The sequence below is a fragment of the Colossoma macropomum genome, unplaced genomic scaffold, assembly GCF_904425465.1.
Source record: "Colossoma macropomum unplaced genomic scaffold, Colossoma_macropomum, whole genome shotgun sequence".
In the NCBI taxonomy this organism is placed as follows: Eukaryota; Metazoa; Chordata; class Actinopteri; order Characiformes; family Serrasalmidae; genus Colossoma; species Colossoma macropomum.
The window spans coordinates 29,874,012-29,892,264 of NW_023494803.1; the positions used below are offsets into that span (position 1 = coordinate 29,874,012).

The 18,253-nt window shown below is 38.5% G+C and overlaps 2 protein-coding genes across 2 annotated transcripts in view; both read right to left on the reverse strand.

Moving 5' to 3' along the window:
* Window positions 1–433: 433 nt before the first annotated feature.
* hao1 (hydroxyacid oxidase (glycolate oxidase) 1) lies at window positions 434–13,664 on the reverse strand. Its single transcript, XM_036594129.1, has 8 exons — window positions 13,472–13,664; window positions 9,246–9,397; window positions 5,492–5,747; window positions 4,373–4,548; window positions 2,693–2,784; window positions 1,988–2,146; window positions 1,754–1,823; window positions 434–910 (listed from the first exon to the last, which is right to left on the reverse strand). The coding sequence occupies exons 1-8, from the start codon at window positions 13,606–13,608 to the stop codon at window positions 843–845; spliced, it is 1,110 nt and encodes a 369-aa protein (XP_036450022.1). The 5' UTR covers window positions 13,609–13,664; the 3' UTR covers window positions 434–842.
* Window positions 13,665–14,357: 693 nt separating this feature from the next.
* Window positions 14,358–18,253, reverse strand: part of tmx4 (thioredoxin-related transmembrane protein 4) — an 11,468-nt gene continuing 7,572 nt past the window's right edge. The window contains exons 7-8 of the mRNA XM_036594130.1: window positions 18,120–18,183; window positions 14,358–16,809 (exon numbers count right to left, since the gene is read on the reverse strand). Of these exons, the coding sequence (XP_036450023.1) occupies window positions 16,565–16,809; window positions 18,120–18,183 (309 nt within the window). The 3' untranslated portion in view covers window positions 14,358–16,564. The remainder of the gene's footprint in view (window positions 16,810–18,119; window positions 18,184–18,253) is intronic.

Sequence of the window (18,253 nt, forward strand, 5' to 3'; positions counted from 1 at the left end):
GAGTTTAAGCTCACTGTGCAAACCCCCTGTGTCTCCTTCATATACTGTACATTTCATTTGATTTCAGCTGGAGGGAAACGTTCCCTTCACTGGCCCCTGTGAACGGAGGAGGTTCAAACAAAGTGCTAGGTGCTAATGAACAGAGTCCTGACAAAGTTTGTTTTCCTGCTCCGAGTCCACGCATATAATGGCTTCATTCAGGAGCAGCGGCTCAGCCATGGAAAGAGCTAGTAAAGAAATCCCAAAGCATTTGGGTGACCTTCCTGAACTTCTTACAAACCCGTTTGCCTTTTGGGCCTCGTCAGGGGAGTTTACATATTCATGAGAGACACCCAGCAGCAACAGTGCGGCATGAGAGGCTATATCAGAACATATGATTTTCCCTTACTGTTACCACAACCTAGAAAACATCCAAATACACAAAAAGCCAGGAGAGCATGCTGCTGTTTTTAATACAGTCTTGCAATGAGGACACTATGGTAAGAATGGGCCCATTCTAATAGGTGCTTTTACTAAAGAAGAATGATAAAATGTAATAATTTGGATTAATTCCACCTTTATTACGATTGCTTTACTATGGTAAAATAGGTAATATTAAATACATTTGATATATATTCACAATTCCACACATTTGATCTAATTGGGTAGTTATGCAGAATTTATTTCTGAGAAGGGATTTGATATTGTCCAGAATGCAGTTCAGTTGGACACCACTCAATTTCAAAACTAATAAACAACATCATTTTAATGACTTTTTGGCATCAATTTAATTTGGATGATGTTTTAACTGAAACTCAGAGTTTCCAAGCCCTGATACTTTAATGATGAATTTGTCCAGACCGTCAGATCCTTGAGACGTGTCCAGATCTTCTCACAAGGGTTCTATCAACCTCCTTCAAAGAACGGCATCCTTAGGGAACACAACATGATAAAATATCTCAAAATGACAAATGTAATGTAGCAGTATAAGATGTAAAACTGACAAATCATAATGCACATCTGCACAGTATATCTACGTTTTCCATGGTATGACTTTTTTAGTGGATTTTTTATTGGATAAATGTGCCATGAATAGGACTGGGAGCATCTATTGGATTTATCGATTTGACTTGTCGATTATTACAGGTAATGGTAATGAACCTGATATAGAGAATTAGTATAATGTTTACTTGTCTATTCACACAGAGTAGATTTTAATGGACACACTGAAACCTTCACATTAAGTCCAATGCATGTTTTTTTTTTAATTCTGAGAAGATAGGAAGAAGGCAAAGAGGAAGAAAAAATAAATATTTATAGAGTAGTAACAGCGACATAGCTAACTTTTTTAAGCCAGGGCAACTCAAAGACACATCCCCAGGGTAACAGCCCATTCTGCTAAAAGATGTCACAAGGAGCGCCACTGGAGGACAGCACTTCCACTGACCCACACAGGAGAGAAGTGCTGAGTGTGTGGTGGATCTTCAGGATCAGTTTTAGCTCAGAGCTTTGAGCATTAAAAGGAGCGAACAAACTACAGGAGCACCCATGAGCTCTGATGTGAAAGACAGCTTACATTTTCAAACCTTGACATGTCTTTTTTTAGTTTTTGTCTGTTCAAGTTGGACAAAGATTTATCGCCCCCACTCAAATCAAAACTTATTTGGTATGGAATATATAACTGTAAAATACACAGAGTTTTGTCACGAAATATAAGTTTTTTCCAAATTGCTTATCATCCGAGCCCTATTCATGAACAGGAAAAAGGAACTACCTGAAAGGGCTAATGCAAGGTGAAGCTCCTCTCGCAGCAACTGGAGCACATCGCTGACACCTTTCTCACCCTAATAGCAGCAAGAGACATTCACTAGTATAGAGCATTGACCTCATGGGACTCAGGAACTTTCACACTGTGGTACTGTTATTAGCTATAACATGAGATATAGTTGTAATGATAAAAGACAGGTATAGGTATAGCTGTAATGATGAAAGTGCAATATACTCTCACCTCACAGGCCAGACCCCACAGGATGGGTCTCCCTACAAACACGGCCTTCGCCCCCAGTGCAAGAGCCTTCAGCACGTCTGTACCCTTCTGTATCCCCCCATCCAGGTAAACCTCTACCTGACCGTCCACCGCCTCCACGATCTCAGGCAAAGCATCGATCTGCTCTTACACGTCACAGAAATGCACATGTAGCTACACTTTTTTTGGTGAGATTAGGTACATTTTAGCTAATTTGATGCATTTCAAACTTATTTCAATTTATTTTTATTCTGAAACACTTTTCTGGGGGGTAATCAATGTTTTGGCTACCTTAAGGAAAAAATTGTGTACATTCATTTATTTGGTGAACCATTCATTTAAAATCAATCGTGCTTGTGTGCTGTTGTGCTGAAATAAGCCTTTAACTTCTAAAAATAAAGATGATGAGCAACCCAAGCAGAAAAAAAAACATCATGACTGAATTATGACTGGCTTTGCATACCGCCCAAGCACTATATGACAGCTATAATACTCTACTATTTAACAGCATGTATTAAATCAAAGCTTTCAGGCAGTCCTCAGTGTCACATCTTAGGGAACTAACAACTGCATTTCAAAGTAGCTGAGTTGCAATTTTCAGGCCACAGTAGATTACCAAAAAGACGACATGTGGCCTGGAGAACTCTAAAGAATAAATACTGCTTTACTATTTCACCAGGCACTTACGGTGGCTGGAACACCGTCAAGCTGTCTTGCTCCATGGTTTGACACAAGTATCCCATCAACACCATATTTCAGAGCTTCTTTGGCTTCTTCCGCTGCAACAGAGATTGAGCATAAACACAATGTTGCAATCCCTTTATTATGGCAGCTCTTGTTATGGAAGTTAAGCATACAAATCCCTCTTTGAGTGAAATAGATGTTTAAAGGAAGCAGCAATGTGTTTTCAGAGCTCTAAACTGTTAATCAGTCTTTGTGTGGTGAATACATTTTGTAAATATTGCTGGGTTATTTACATTGTTCCACACTAGCAAGAAGCTTGGAACAAAAGAAATGGCCAACAATGCTTGGAATTAACCTCTTTATCTTAACTTGCATTGAAAATTAAGGATGTTTTGTCTTCTTCTGTAAAGTTAATGTAAAGTACATTTGCACAGCTACAGACGGACCAGACTACAGCTGCTTCTTTAGTTTTTGCGCTACAAGGCTAAAAAGTAATCAAAGTTTATAAGTTTATAATTAGCATCATGGAAACTGCATACCTCAATCATATAGTTGTTACAAATCATGTTAAGTTGTTAAAATGGATATTCCACCCATTTTCCCCTTTTTTCTACCCATTTATTTAATTGTTGAGATATAAACAAAACCATTCAAAGTAGTCTGATGTAGAATGGTTCACTGTAAAGAAACTTACTGACTCTGGTGGTGAAAAGAACCAGGAGTCACAATGACTAAGTTTTCCTATGTAATGTTGATGACTGTAAAATAGTAATATATTTGAAAAAATAAATTTTACGGTAGTTTTTTTGCCTTGCAACACTCTGTAAGCACCTCTCTGCCATGAATGGACTGAAAAAAATATATTTTAGCCCAAAATATAATGTTAAAACATCATAAAACTAATTAACTAATAAAACTTAAATAAACTTGCTTACATGGTGTCTGACACCATATACAGTTATGTGTAAAAATGAAGTCTATAAGCTGATACCTACAAAAAATGGACAACAGTATGGACAAAATTCAGGATTCAACACGGCTGCTTCATTCCAAAATGCTGTATATCCATTTGTAACAATTTTGGATGTAAAAAGTTTTTAATAAAATTGAAATTAATCGTAATATGGCATTGATATTTCCTGTATGTGTAAAGCACACTCTCAATAACATATATTATGAAAAAAACATTCTTGAAAGTGGTCTTTTGGAACATTTAGGTGCACAGTTAGCACGATGCTAATTAGTGGGGCATAAGCTTTCACTTCTTACTAGCAAATTGATTTTTTTGGCCAAACTATCACTTTAAACGCCATTTCGGAAGTCTGGTAGCTCCTGACCCAGCAGGACCAAAAGATAAAGGTCTATCTCAAAAAATGCTAACAATTCTCAGACATACGGAGGCAATTATGCGAAGGGCTTGTGTACTTCACTGCTTATCTTCCCCACCATGAGATAAAATGCACAACATGGTGTCTTTAATTAACACCCTCTTGCTGACATGCAGGTCACACATCATTTGTGTTTGGATTGGATTATGTAAATGGCCCCTTTTACAGCATATCAGCCATCCACTTTCAGGGGTGAGAGAGTATAATGAAGCTGAAAAGCCACAGGCTGCTGAGCCGACCCACAGTGCGGCCTTCAGCAGACGCTGGGTTCGCTCCTTCCAGCTGGAGCGCTAACCTCTCAAAACCCCTTTGACCACCACGGGCAGGGACGTGATTCGCTTTAGCCAGGCGATGTCCTCCCATTTCAGCGAAGGATCTATGGCCTGCGCCACATACACTGCCAGCCCGCTGTCCTCCCTGTAGCCCTCCTTTGAGGAGAACGCTAAATCAGGGGATTCGAAATTGGCCATCCTGGAAAAGAAAGAGGGCAAAAAAAAAATGGAATTAATTTTGAGTTGTGTTGTTTTTGGTCACTGTGTGAAAGCTGAGCTCAGGACTTAGCCAAGCAGCAGCCGACCAGCAGCTGAATGGCACCTTGTTGCTGCTGCTGCACTTTGATTTGTGAGGCCAAGCAAAAGATCTTCAGGAAAGCCTAAGAAACTTGTGTTGTGTCATTGCTGATGGAAAGGGGAGGCAGTCTTGCAAAATATACGATCTGCTCACAAACTTCTTTTCAGTTTTCTGATTGCAATAATTCACCTAGTGGTACAAGACAGGAAGCCTTTGCTTTCATGAAGCTGTTTTTCTTTAGCATAACATAACGAGGGGCAGCAAAGATTAACCAGTTCCTATTAATCCCCATGAGCGACTTGCTAATCTACTGTATGATGCGGGGAAAAGGCTTCCCCAGTTTAGGAGCCAGATTTCTGTTTCCATAAATACATAAAGCTGTTGAGTGGAAGCAGTTCAGTTTTCAAGAGAAAACAAAGCTGAAAGAAGATGTCTGTGTGGGGCCAAATTCAGACAGCCTTTTGTTTTTCAAGAAATATCGGTATTAGATGCCTCTCTCAGACATGCAGTCAGTCATGAGTGGTTTTCTAATGTTGAGTTTAGGTCAGCTGCCCACAGCGAACGTAGTTCCAGCATATTTTCACTGTGGTGAAAGTGTAGTGGTGACCTAGATAGTTTTCTCTCTGTTATAATTTGTGTTGGGTTTTGTGTGTTTAAAGAAAACAGGAGACATTATTTTTTCCCCAAAGATGCAGATGCAGTGGTGAACTAAAGTTTAAAGATGTTGAGGATGTGTCCAGTATGACATGCAGTAAGACCTCCACTCACACGTTTCACAAATAGCTGTTAAAACCCTGCACTTGGCTCAGGAGCATGTCACGCGTGGTTGCCTCAGCTTTTTTACCTCAAATGAGAGGGCAGCTTAAAGCGGTTGCGCACGTCATCACGCCGCTTGCCAAGATAAGGTGTGTCCACAGTGACAAAGATACCCTTATACCCAGCCTCTTCAGCCCTCCTGACCAGAGAGTGAGTCAGAGCACGGTCTTTGTAAATGTACAGCTGCATCCAGCGCAGGCCGCCTGGGGCTGCCTTAGCCACCTCCTCTATAGTAGAGGTGGCCCAGGAGCTCAGCATCATACCTGTACCAGCAGACAGGCAAGCTAGGAGAAGAGCAGCAGACAGAGAGAAACAGAATGTCTGTGATTTGGGCTGGGCGATATGGTAAAAGTATAGTATCATGCTTCTTTAAGACATTTCCACAATACATGAGATATATATCACAATATTTTGCAAACAAGTTAAAAGGATGATTCCATGATTGAAGTGCCATTTAGCCCAGATAACTCTATGTAGCACCATGTAGGCACTATGTTTTTTTTTTTTTAATTGCAAAGCCTGAAATAAATTTGTGGGAGTTTGTTGAACCACATCGTATGTATACGTCTTTATGTATTAACGTCAGATGCACAGACTCAAGAAGAAGATTGATATTTAGGGCTCAATGCAAAATCATTCATTCAGATCTTTAGAAGACACATTCTTTACCAAGTTCTCTTTGAATACCCTTGTAACACTTTTGCAACTATCAGATTTATCTGCTCGGGGAAGGGGTCTGAAGCACAACCCATGTTACAACGTTCTTCCGCACTTGTGTGCAATTCTACCAGAGACACATTTACACCAGAGAGGTCTCCAAATCCCCAAATCTTACATAGTGTAGCTTTAAACTTTATTTGTTTATTTTTTAAATCACGTAATTTATTTCTTTTTTTAAATGATTTAATCATCAACATTGAATTTAAGAGAACATGCATCATTCAAAAACTTGTGTTAATCCATCTCAGATGCAATATCTCATGTTTTACAAGGTTTATTTGCTAACGATGGCATCAAAAGTAACAGGGTTGAGTTTTTATAGCATAGAATTAGTAACTACACTAAACGTGGTTGACTAGCATCCACGCTAATGGCATGAGGACATTCTAAAGATAATAAATAATTTATTTTCAATCTAACATTTGGGTAACTGGGTTGTGCTTTCAGTAGTGAACTCCTCAGTCAATTTCACAATTTAATTGAAAATAATAAATTAATTGAATTGAAAAAGTATAACAGATTGAAAAAAGAATAATAGATAATTTCTTCTTGCTCTGATCTTCAGAAACTTGGATGAGGCAAATTCCTGCTGAACATGTGACTTGTGGAATGTTTCAGATATTTCAGAGTGGTGAATGTGTTCAAGTGACAAGGCTGATTGAATGTTGCGGAACACTAAAATGTACATTTTTCAAAAACTATAATGGGATAGTCATGAAAAAAGATGTCTCTAGCATGTTAAACAGATTTGTATATTAATGCAAAATAATCCAATTGTGAAGTATTTTAATGACCATATTCCAAGGTGAATAGTGTAGTTATAGTAGGCTGGTAGTGCTGTACAAAAGGTTTATTTAAGTTTTAAAGCGCTCATATCATGAAAAAAACAAATTTTCTTTGTTTTTTTGGAATAAAAGAGTTTGATGTTGTATTTTAACATTGTTAAAGTTTCAAAAAGTAACATTCACCACACAGTCTGTACAGTTCATATATGAAAGTTAAGCTGCAAAATTCCTATTCAGCTTACAGCAGTTTAGCTCCACCCATTCACACTAAAGCTATTGGGAGTTTTTCAGCCTGGACTGCTTTTTGAATGAGACATAATACAGGACAGCCAATCAGAACAGAGATTGTTTACATATGTTAGTCTTAAAGGCACAGTAACAGCCTGTGTAATTCTAAGAGATAAAAGTTGGAAAATGGTCATGTAAAAATGAACTGAAATTGCTTTTGGTTCATAAAACCATAAAAACCTTGTAGGTGGGCAGAGTAAAAAAAATAAAATGCAAGGAAAATGTGAAACCTATCTGAAACATGCACATAGACTGCTGTGAAAAACACTTTACGTTAAATCGCCTTTTATCTTTACATTAAATAGTGTTGCTTGAAAGTTTGTGAACGCTTGTGTGAATTTCTACATAAACATACCTAAAATATAATCGTATCTTCATTGAAGTTATTGAAGTCATACCGATAGATAAATAGGACACAACAAAACAAATGACGCAAACAATTATATTTAAAGTATGTGACCCTATAGAATTATCACTTGGTGTAGGTGATAATTGGGGTCAGGGGGTTCAATCAGTTAGATGACAATCAGGTGTGAGTGTAGTTGACCCTAACCTGTTTAAAAAACATCAGCCTGAGTCATCACTATCAAAGTCTGGTCTTTACTCCACACGTTTGTTAGTTCATGTCTAAGTAAAATGAGATTTCTGAGGACCTTAGAAAATTATTTGCCAGTGCTCATTAGGCTGGAAGAGGTTCCAAAACTATTTAGTTTGGACATCACCAATCCACTGTCAGGCAGATGTACAAATGGAGGAAATTCAACACCATTGTTGTCCTTCCCTGGAGTGGTTATCCAACAAAACTGACTCAAAGGCTAAGGTGTGTGATATTCTGGGAGATCACAAAGAACTCCAGGGTAACATCTAAAGATCTGTAGGCCTCTTTTATACTAATGTCAGTGTTCATGAGTCTACAATCAAGCGAACACTAAACAAGAATAGTATGGATGGAATTTAAGCATGGAGAAAGCCACTACTCTCTAGAACATTTCTGCCTGTTTAAAGTTTCCTACAGACCACCTGGATGAGTCAGAAGGCTACTGAAATAATGTTATGTGGATGGAAAAATGGATCTTTATGGCTTAAATGAGAGATGTTATGTTTGGCAAAACCAAACACTGCATTCCAACAAAAGAACTTCATTCCAACTTTAGAAACACGGTGGTGGGAGTATCACAGTTTGAGGTTGTTTTGCTGCTATTGGACCAGGACAGCTTTGTTTGATTTTGATGAAGCTATGAATTCCAGATTGTATGAACAAAGAATGACAACAACCCTAAAACACCAGTTAATCTACAAAGACTGGTTAAAGTGAAAGAAATGTTGCATTCTGAAATGGCTTAGCCAAAGTCCCAAATTTTAATTCAGTGGAAATGTTGAAGCAGAACCTAAGGTGAGGCGTTCATGCAAGAAAGCCAACCAAAATAGCAGAGTTGAAGCAGTTCTATAAGGAGGAATAGGCCTGGATTCCTCCAAGTGAATATGCAGGGCTCATCAACAGTTACACTCCTCTTTATCTATCGTTATAAAAAGCCCCAATTAGGCTTACGGCATGTATTAAAAGATCTACTTTGAAAGAAGAACACCTCTGTGAAATGACTTAAGCAAAGTACTGAGTGTTGGGACAAAAATTAAACTTTATGGGACCATAATGTGGCTGAGATCATTTATTTCACTTACTTTCAGCCCAGCAAACTGGTGCACGGCCATTAGGCTATAACCCACAACCACCACAGGCTTTAATACACAGTTTTAAGTTGTAAGAATGATATTCTATCGTTTGCAGCAAAACCTCACAAGTGGAGCGTGTAATAGTAACTCAATTAGAACTGACTGCTTGGAAAAACCTAATGTTCACCAGAAGTATGTAGCAGTGCTTAAGCTGTTTTAGTGGCTGAGAGCCCGCTTCAGTATTCTCTATCACAGACCTGGAGCTCCACCAAGTGGTGAATTATGTTAGCGACCCATTATGGAGGCTTTATGGTTTACCTCTTGCAGTAGCAGTTTCTCCATCGGGGTGAGCCATTCTCTGCATGGCAGTTGCTGCCACACATATTGGCATGCTGAGCTTCTGGCCCAACACTGTGGTGGACATGTCCACTCTGGACACATCTCTCAGCACACGGGGAAACAAGCGCCACCTACAGTATATATAAGACAGTGAAATATTATTGGAGCAGTGTGTAAGATTTAGCAGCATTTAGTGGTGAGGCTGCGGATTGCAACCAACTGAATACCCCTTCCTCACTCCTCCCTTTCCAAGCGTTTAATAGAACCCACAGTGGCCGTTAGGTTTTCTGTCGTCGCCTGTCCCGATTGTGTTTTGTATCTCCGTTTCTGTTTCCTTGACAATGAGAATTCACCTATTATCCTTTTTCTTGGGCTAAATAATAAGTATGATCTTTCATTTGTCACAATTTGGGTTTCTCAACCACTGATTCTTCTTTTGATGTCTTCCAACTGGTGCCATGGAGCCACTAAATTCAAGCTGCAGCTTCAATGTAAATACACGAAAGGCGCTCTCTAGAGCAGGAAGGCCTAATCCTTGTCCTGGAGATCTACCACCCTGACAGCTTTGTTCCACCTCTAATCAAACACACCTGATCCAGTTAATGAAGACCTTCAGGTGCATCTGAATATTAGAGCCAGGTATGTTGGACCTGAACTCTCCAGGGTGGTAGATAGAGCAGGATTGAGAACACTTGCTCTAGAGCCAGGGTTTGTCCATTTTGGGCTACTGTAAAAACATGGCAGTGCAACATGGTGGCCTCTGTTGAAGAAGCACCTGCTCCTTATGTAGATATGAAGGGCCCATTCTAAGCCAATGAAAATGATTCGTAATTAAAGGTGAATGTGCACTAATTAAAACATGGTTTTGTATTATATATTCCATTTCTGCTAATAGATCCCTCTAAATCTTACAGACAGCACCTTTAATCACTGACTTGCTGTGGTTTTTCTGATGTGAATGTTTAATGTTTCTCCTCTTGTGTTTACGAAATGAGTAAAATTTCACTCCCCATCAAAACTCATGAAATACTGAGTATTTGATTTAAACATACCCCACATTAATTTTTTTTTATTCTAAAAGCTTGTCAAAGTTGCCCTCGCCTAGTTACAGTCGCTAAGCTATGATTGGACATTTGGTTTGATTCATTTGTGAAAGTGCATTGTATTACTGTGAAATGTATTGGAGGGAAAGTCCAAGTCCAGTGGAAATACTTTATGAAAGTACAAATGCTTGAAAGTACAGTACATGTACTTCGTTAGCATCCACCACTGTCCATGGCCCATGTGTCAGAGCCGTGTTTCCTCAACATGACAATAAGACTAAATGTGTAATGTATGAGGTATGACGTAACACATAAATGTCTGAGGGAACGTAGGACCCTGTGGACTCAGAACTCCTCCTGGTTTATGGATAGAACCAGTTAGGGTTAGAGTTAGGTTTTTAAAGTTAGGATTAGAGTGAGTGTTATATTTAGCATTGGGGAAGTTAAGGGGAATTAAATTGATAATTAGATCGACAAAGCATGTACAGTGGACTCTTTCTGACTTTGCACGATGCTAGCCGGCTTTAACTGCGATCATTTGGTGATCATATGGTCATTTTTCAAACTTACTTTCACTTAGTTCTCCAAGGGCTACCAGATTTCACATATAGGTTCAGGGTGTCCTTATTTAACTCAATCATTTGCACATGTTCTTTTTTAATCTCTTTTTCACGGATCCTTTTAGAAAACTGGACACTCTTCCATTTGTTTTAAGCTAAAGCTGTCAGACTTTGGACTGGACTTTTGCACTGTTCCAGTTCAATACGCTGTTTTTTTTTTTGACTGATGCACGTCTCTTTTCCATTCATCCCTTCCATCTTGTTGACTCATCGTTCTTTTCACTTTCAAATGACTTTCAAGTCATTTTTCAAACTGTTTCCACAGTTAAAAATGTAAGTTGTCATTATGTTTCATCATTGTATCTCTTTTAGTGTCTGCTCTCCACCCTTTCTTCCTTCCTTTGACATCCCTTTAGTAACTGTTTCTATTGTCTCCCAAAGTAGAACGCTGTATGAGTAAGTATGTAGCAACAGACAGGCTTTGCCATAAAGTCAGGCCTGCTTTTTTCGTGATTTGCAGGTCATATATAAGGTGAGAAACAGAACCCTCTGTTGGACTCTAATTGTTGCCTGCCACTGTTAATGGCTGATGTAGTCAGACTCATTAGGCCTGGGATGGTTGACTGCATCTTTTAACTTTCCGTAATGACCGTCTGGAACCAGGACTTATAGGTGGCTCTTGATTATTCCATAAATAATGTAGCATTGTTTATGTGGATAATGATAGCCTTTTCTTTTATTGACACCGCCGCAGGGCACTTTCCTCACCTCAGTTGGTCTCCACGGAAAGTCTGACCACCCACGCAGCCGAGCATAGTGGTCAAAGCTTAGAGAAATATCCATAATGATAACTCTCTCTGACTCCCAGCATCCAAACAGAGTCCTCTTAAAAATAGGCCGAAAGTGTGGTTTTGCAACGGTTAAGGCATATTTTAGTCTTTGAATTGCACAAACTGACGTGTGCTGTAATGGAATGACTCAGGCTATTAACTTGCTGTCTGAAAAGCAATTTCCCAAAACCATTGTTGTGATGGTCTGCATTACCTGCTTGATGTTTTGCCATTCAGAGAAACGCTTTTGGGCTCATTTCCACCAGAACATGTCCATGTTACTTGTCTCCGAGTGACAGTTTAAAAGGGCCCTTGTACATGGAAAATAATCTGCAGCTCTTTCAGAAATACTTTGTTTTTCAGTTTTAAACCTCGAAGATCTGAAGCGGTTGATTACCAGGCTTCTCCGTAGGACATCCACATTGTGTTTTGTCATGCTCCTTTTATAACATAATTGAAAGCTTATAATCCACAAGATTACACAATAAACATTATTTTTCTGTTATTTAACACTTTGAATAGCAGAGTTAACACAGTTGTTATTAGCTTTTCTGACCTATTGAGAGTGTCGTAAAATGAGTTATAAAGGTGTGTATTACTCAAGAGGGTAACTGATAAACAGTACTGTGCAAAAGTCAGAGACCACTTGTTAATTAATTTCCAGTCAAAATGGCCTTTAAGCACAAAGTATTTATTTTCAGTCAGAAAAGAAAGCAGAATACATATTTAGCAGAAAATTATACAGAAGCCTCAACATCTAAATGTAATATCACATCTTTCATTATTTTGTGTGTCCACGCTTGTCTTTAATACAGCTTCCATTGTTTTCAGGAGACTCGCTTTCTTTTTCAAAGAAATCTGGAGAGATATTTTTCCACACCTCCAAAGTTCAGTCTTGGAAGTTGGTTGATTTTCTGCTTCTCATGATCCGTGTAATCCCCAAATATATTAAATTCTGCTGAGGTCTGGACTCTGGGGTGGTCAGTCCATTGTTCTGGGAACACCAGCAGCTTTGTTGTTTGATTTGCAAATGTTCTTTTTTGTCTATTTCTTTTCTCAGTAAGGGCTTCTTGACAGCTACACTTCCCTTCAGACTCAGTGTTGAGTTGTCTTCTCACAGTAAAACGATAGACAGAAACAACTGTGGATTTTTCAGCTCTGAAGTAAGAGTGGAGCTTGATCAAGGATAAAAGCCTTAAGTACTGTTTATCTAATGGTGACAGTTTTGGTGGTCTACCAGGTCTTGCACGGTTGTTAGGAGTCCCATTTTCTCTATATCTTCTAATGATTTTAATGTAATTAATTCTTAACGCATTCTTAATGCAGTTTAGTAAACGCCTGTTTTTCTACTTATCCTTTGACTTTCCCCCTTCCATATGCAAATGGACTGACTTGTATGTAATCTCCTGAAAAATGAATAACTTGTATTTAATGTCCATTTGGAATGGAAACAAAAATGAAGGGTGCTCACTGACTTTTGCACAGTATTCTAGGTCAGGTCAAATGTGTCTGGACACACAGAGTTGTTTTCCAAGTAAATTCAGATATTTCTCACAGAATATCGCCAAGGCTCCTATTATCCAGAGACAAATAAGATAATGTAAAAAAGGGGCAAAGATTCACCGCAAAAGAAGCTTACTACTGAGCCACAGCTGAGAATAGTACTTTGGTACATGTACGAGCTGTTCTAGCTGTGCAGTTGCAGGATTTCTGTGTTCTTCCTTTGTGTTCTCTGAGGTTTAAGAAAAACAATGCCACATCAGGATACATACCTTGAGAAAGCAGCTACATTATCAGCTAGAGATTCCTGCTCATCTGCTCCTGAGAAATAATAATCAAACACCGCTTTTGGCAAGAATCTTTTAGCACGGTGCTCGAAATCACGGACGCAAACAGGCTTGTCAGACATGTTTCCTAAGAGACAACCCTCAATCTGCCTCTTTTGCCCCTTTGCAGCAGTTCACAAGGATCAGTGGGCCACCTATAAATAATTAACTCACAAAAGTTAACTTTGCAGAGTTTTACAACACACGTTTATCTACCCAGGGCCTAGTTGCTCCTGAAATAGCTACAGGGGCTTTTGCCTTGTAAGAGGTTCACAAATATGCTGAGCAGCCCACACTGAGAGGAATAAAAAATCGATGCTGTGTGTCGACTGTAAGAACAGAGAAAAGCTTTGCAGCTATGCAAAAAGTCCTTCCTGAAGAATCCCATCATGTCTGATTGAAAGCATGATTAAATGAGTAGCTCTTATTGTATTACTTGGCACTAGGATAATGTGCATTCATTTTCACCCTTGCAGAGATTTCCCTCTCAGCAGAAATTCTGCACCACACTGCTGTGTAGGTTGTAGGCTGTTAATATTCCTGGCCGTTTGGATCCTCCTCTCTATATATCCTCCTCTGCAGCTTTACATAACAGTATTGCGGGGCTCATCTCATCTCTGTATCCTACACAATATCAAGTTCAGAGGAGGACACGGTGTCTAATCATGTACAAACTTCCCTCTAAACTTCATATCACAGGAATTCGACTCGGAGATACAAAGTGTACAAGTCTACTGTGTTTTTTTTTAATCTATATCACCATAAATGCAACACCAAATCCCACACTAATCCCATTTTATTTCAAATAAAAAATGCTTACGCACACAGAAAATCGTTTAGCCTGCAAAATATTGTATTGACCATAATTTAATTCATAGACAATTAAACAATACAATGATGTCAATACAATTTTGGTATAGTGTATAAATGTATGTGAAAAAAGACACACAAAAACATGGCAAACATACTTGACAAGGTACATATTCCAAATTTCAACAGTCTGTCAACATTGTAAAACATATAATCATGATAGTCATATATTCACCCTATATTCCATACACAATTTCAATAAAAACTATGGGCTTCTAAAAATCCTGGGGATTGGATGAAAACTGTGGATGAGGAATATGATACCTAGTACTAACTTATATTCATGTTTTGTGACTTAATTAAAATGAATTAGTCCTAATATGGACATACCTCTAAAATGGGGACGCAAGGGAGAGCAAGCATAAAAAAAGCTACCATGCCAAAATAATAAACCACAGATGCAGAAAAACAAAAAAGAGATGGCACTCTGTATCACTGCTTCATATTCATCTTGGATAATATCAGCCTACATATACAGCAACATAACATCACTGTCCCAATACTTCTGCAAGGTACAGTGTAGCACACTGTATACTACATGGTCTCAAAGTGCAAATTCATCAACAGAATGCAATCAGCAGAGATTAAGACACTGAAGCCCAAAGCACACAGATTCAACAATCTCCAAAAAAACAACAAACACAAATGTTGGGTTGGCGTGCCACACCTGTGTGACTGTTGGAAGCCTCTAGAACAGGGGTGTCCAAACCTTTTGACTGCAGAGGCCAAGAAAACCAAATATTAAGGATGTACACTGCTCTAGAATGTTCTCCTTTTATTCACACTCTCCTAGAATGCTCCCTGCTATTTACACTGCTCTAGAATGCTATCCCCCATTCATACAGTTCTAGCACGCTCTCCTCCACTTTCACTGATCTAGAAGGTTCTCCTTTCATTCAGTCAGTTCTGGAATGTTTCCCCCCTTTTTCACTGCTCTAGAAGGTTCTCCCTTCATTCACTCAGTTCTAGAATGGCGTCCCCCACTACTAGAGCACTCACCCCCCATTCACACAGGTTTAGAATTCTCATCCCTCATTTGGCTTTCCGGTTTCCGGTTCAGTATAAGGGCAATTGCCAGCACCAGAATGTTGGTGTTTGTTGGGTAATGTTGAATCAGTGTGCCCTGGCCTTAAAGGAATTCTCCATTATTTCCCAACCTAATCTCTATCTGCTGGTTGATAAGGTCGATTACTACACAGTTTTGACACTTAATTAAAGAACTGTAAACTCCAAACACGCTTATTATAGAAGTCAGTGGACAGGTGCTTCAGCTTCCATTATAGGGAAAGTTCAGGGAAATACAAGGAAATTACAGTTAAAAAACAATGGAGAATTCCTTTAAGCTTCTATAAACAGATCTCTATATATTTTTTTATTTTTGTTTATTTATTCTTCTTTTGCAGATAAAGAACAATCCAGAGAGTGAAAATTCATATCCTGAGACCTTCATGTTAAACTGCTCTGACAACACCTGTATTATGATGATTGTCCTCACATTAGGAGTGCACTCACCACCATGTACATTAGATACTCTCAGTCAGTCACATCAGAGCTGTGCTGGTGTGTGCTGTCTCTGAAACGACTGTTACTAAAACAGTTCCATTGTGGCTATGTGATGTTGTGGCCCTGCCACTGGAATGTGATTAAACATGCACTTACAGAAAAGCAGTCGTTAGAGTTATATAAAAAAAAAAAAATAAAAATAATAATAATAATAATAATAATAATAATAATTGGAGGCATTATTGTAATGAACAACAGCGTAAACAAAGATATTCCACTTAGTATTACTGGACATGGACACCTAAAACATACAACGTTTATCCAACTTTTTGCTTATTCCAAACAATATTGACTTCATAAGTCATATAAGTCACCTGTTTGGTGATAAATCCTTGGCAAACAATTTTGTATGTAAATATAATTACTTTCAAGGTTTTTCCTAAGACACACAAGCAATACTGTTTTTCCATAAGCGGAGCTTGTAGAGAGAGATCAGGACGGGCTGGAGAAAAAGTAAGCAATACCGTAGATCAGCTAAAGAAACTGCACAGAAGAGAAAATGAGCATTATGCACTTACAGCATGGCATTCAGCACTGCCCTGTAGATGCAGGAGTTCCCTATTTTGGTTTACACTATATTTCAGATTTGTAGTGTGTGTTGAGACGTTATGTGCCCTCTGGACTGTTAGGCCCCTGAGGTTTCCTCTTCCTCACTGATCCCTCTGCTGCCCCCTCTGTCTGAGGCTGCTCAGTGCTGCCAGTTGCAACCTCTGTGACCGCGCCTCCTTCCTCTTCAGTGGACTCTTCACCAGACACTCGTTCACTCTCATTGTCCTGGTCAGACATGCGCTTCTCCTCTGTAACAGTGTCGTCCACCTCATCCTCTGAGCCTTCGTCTTTTGTGTACAAAACTGGAGAGGCAGAAGTACAGTTTCCACTGAGTGAAGAGAGGGATTATATTTCTACAGATCCTCTGACACAAAATAACGTTCAGTGTGTCATATGAGCTTGAAGAAAAGGCTTAGGAATGATACTGTTGCTGCATGAGATATTAATGTGAACACTAAGCATTTGGAATCAGGGCTAATGTTGTTAGACATTCAATACTGCATATCTTTTATTTCAGTACATGAAATCTTAAACCAAGCTGCCTCCAAATCCACACAAACTAAAATTATGAACACCATATGGATAAAATATTAGTACTGCAACTGTGTTGCTACATTTTTGCTTAAAATATGTAATAAAAAAATACACTGGGGAATCTGTAATGTAAAACGGTAAAAGGCAGGCCTGTAATATCCTGACCAAAAGAATTTACTTTGGTTGTATTCGGTTGAATCTAAAATCTAAAATTCATCACTCACAGAAACACTGATCAGGTACTGATGCATCAGGATGCTTACAGCATAGTGCTGGGTGACTTTGATAAAAATTTAACATCATGATATTTTCAGCACAATATGAGAGGATATTTAAGTTGGCATTAATCAAACTTCATCACATGAAAGGGAAGCTAAACCAGTACTGTAAATGTTAAACAATCAGAAAAAATTCCAGAAAGTAAACTTACTGCTCACTTAATTCTTGTGGATTTTTAACCTTTCTTTCAAAACAATTAAGACTAAAGTGCACAAAAAAGCTAAAAGAGAAAACACTTGGCAAAACACTGTGATCTAAGAGGGCTGCATATTTCAGTCCAAAGTGTTTCAGTCCAGACTGCTTTTTTGAATGAATCACAATACAGAACAGCCGATTAGAACAGAGGCCATTTACATATATCGGTCTTAAAGGCACAGTAACAAAAACAGCCTGTTTAATTCTAAAGGATAAAGAGAGGCTGGAAAGTGGTCAAGTAAAAATGAACGACTATTTTTGATACCTAAACCCACACAAACATTATAACTGAACCTCAGGTTAAAAATAAATACTAATAAAAATTTAACATACAGTAGGCTCAGTACCTTTGTGCTTTCTAAACAATTAACATTAAGAACTGACTTTTTTTTCAGAAACAGAGCAGGTTTGCTCCTAGATTTAAAATGATTTTTAAAAGAATCTCCACTGACATTGTGCCCAAGTTTAATATTTTGCCGGTTTAGAAAACCAAACCAATCAGGTGGCATAACTTCATAACTCTAGATTTTGTGCAGAAAATAGTTTGTCACAAACAAACACAGTACAATTTTAAGATATGAGTTCCTTCTCTTTTTCTTCTTACCAGGTTTATCCTCATTTCGCTTTGGCCTAGATGGACAAATACAGTCAGCAATCAACACCAACATCTGCAACATAGAAATAAAAAAAAGAAAAAACCGCTTGAAGTGCACTTCCAAAAGTTCTTTCTATAATACG

Excerpts from the sequence above, each read along its gene's own strand:
- hao1 (XM_036594129.1), bottom strand. The coding sequence starts at position 13,608 with ATGTCTGACAAGCCTGTTTGCGTCCGTGATTTCGAGCACCGTGCTAAA. Across the intron at positions 4,549-5,491 it reads AAGCTGCCCTCTCATTTGAG|GATGGCCAATTTCGAATCCC; the intron begins GTAAAAAAGCTG and ends TTTCTTTTCCAG. Across the intron at positions 2,785-4,372 it reads GGTCAAAGGGGTTTTGAGAG|CGGAAGAAGCCAAAGAAGCT; the intron begins GTTAGCGCTCCA and ends TCTCTGTTGCAG.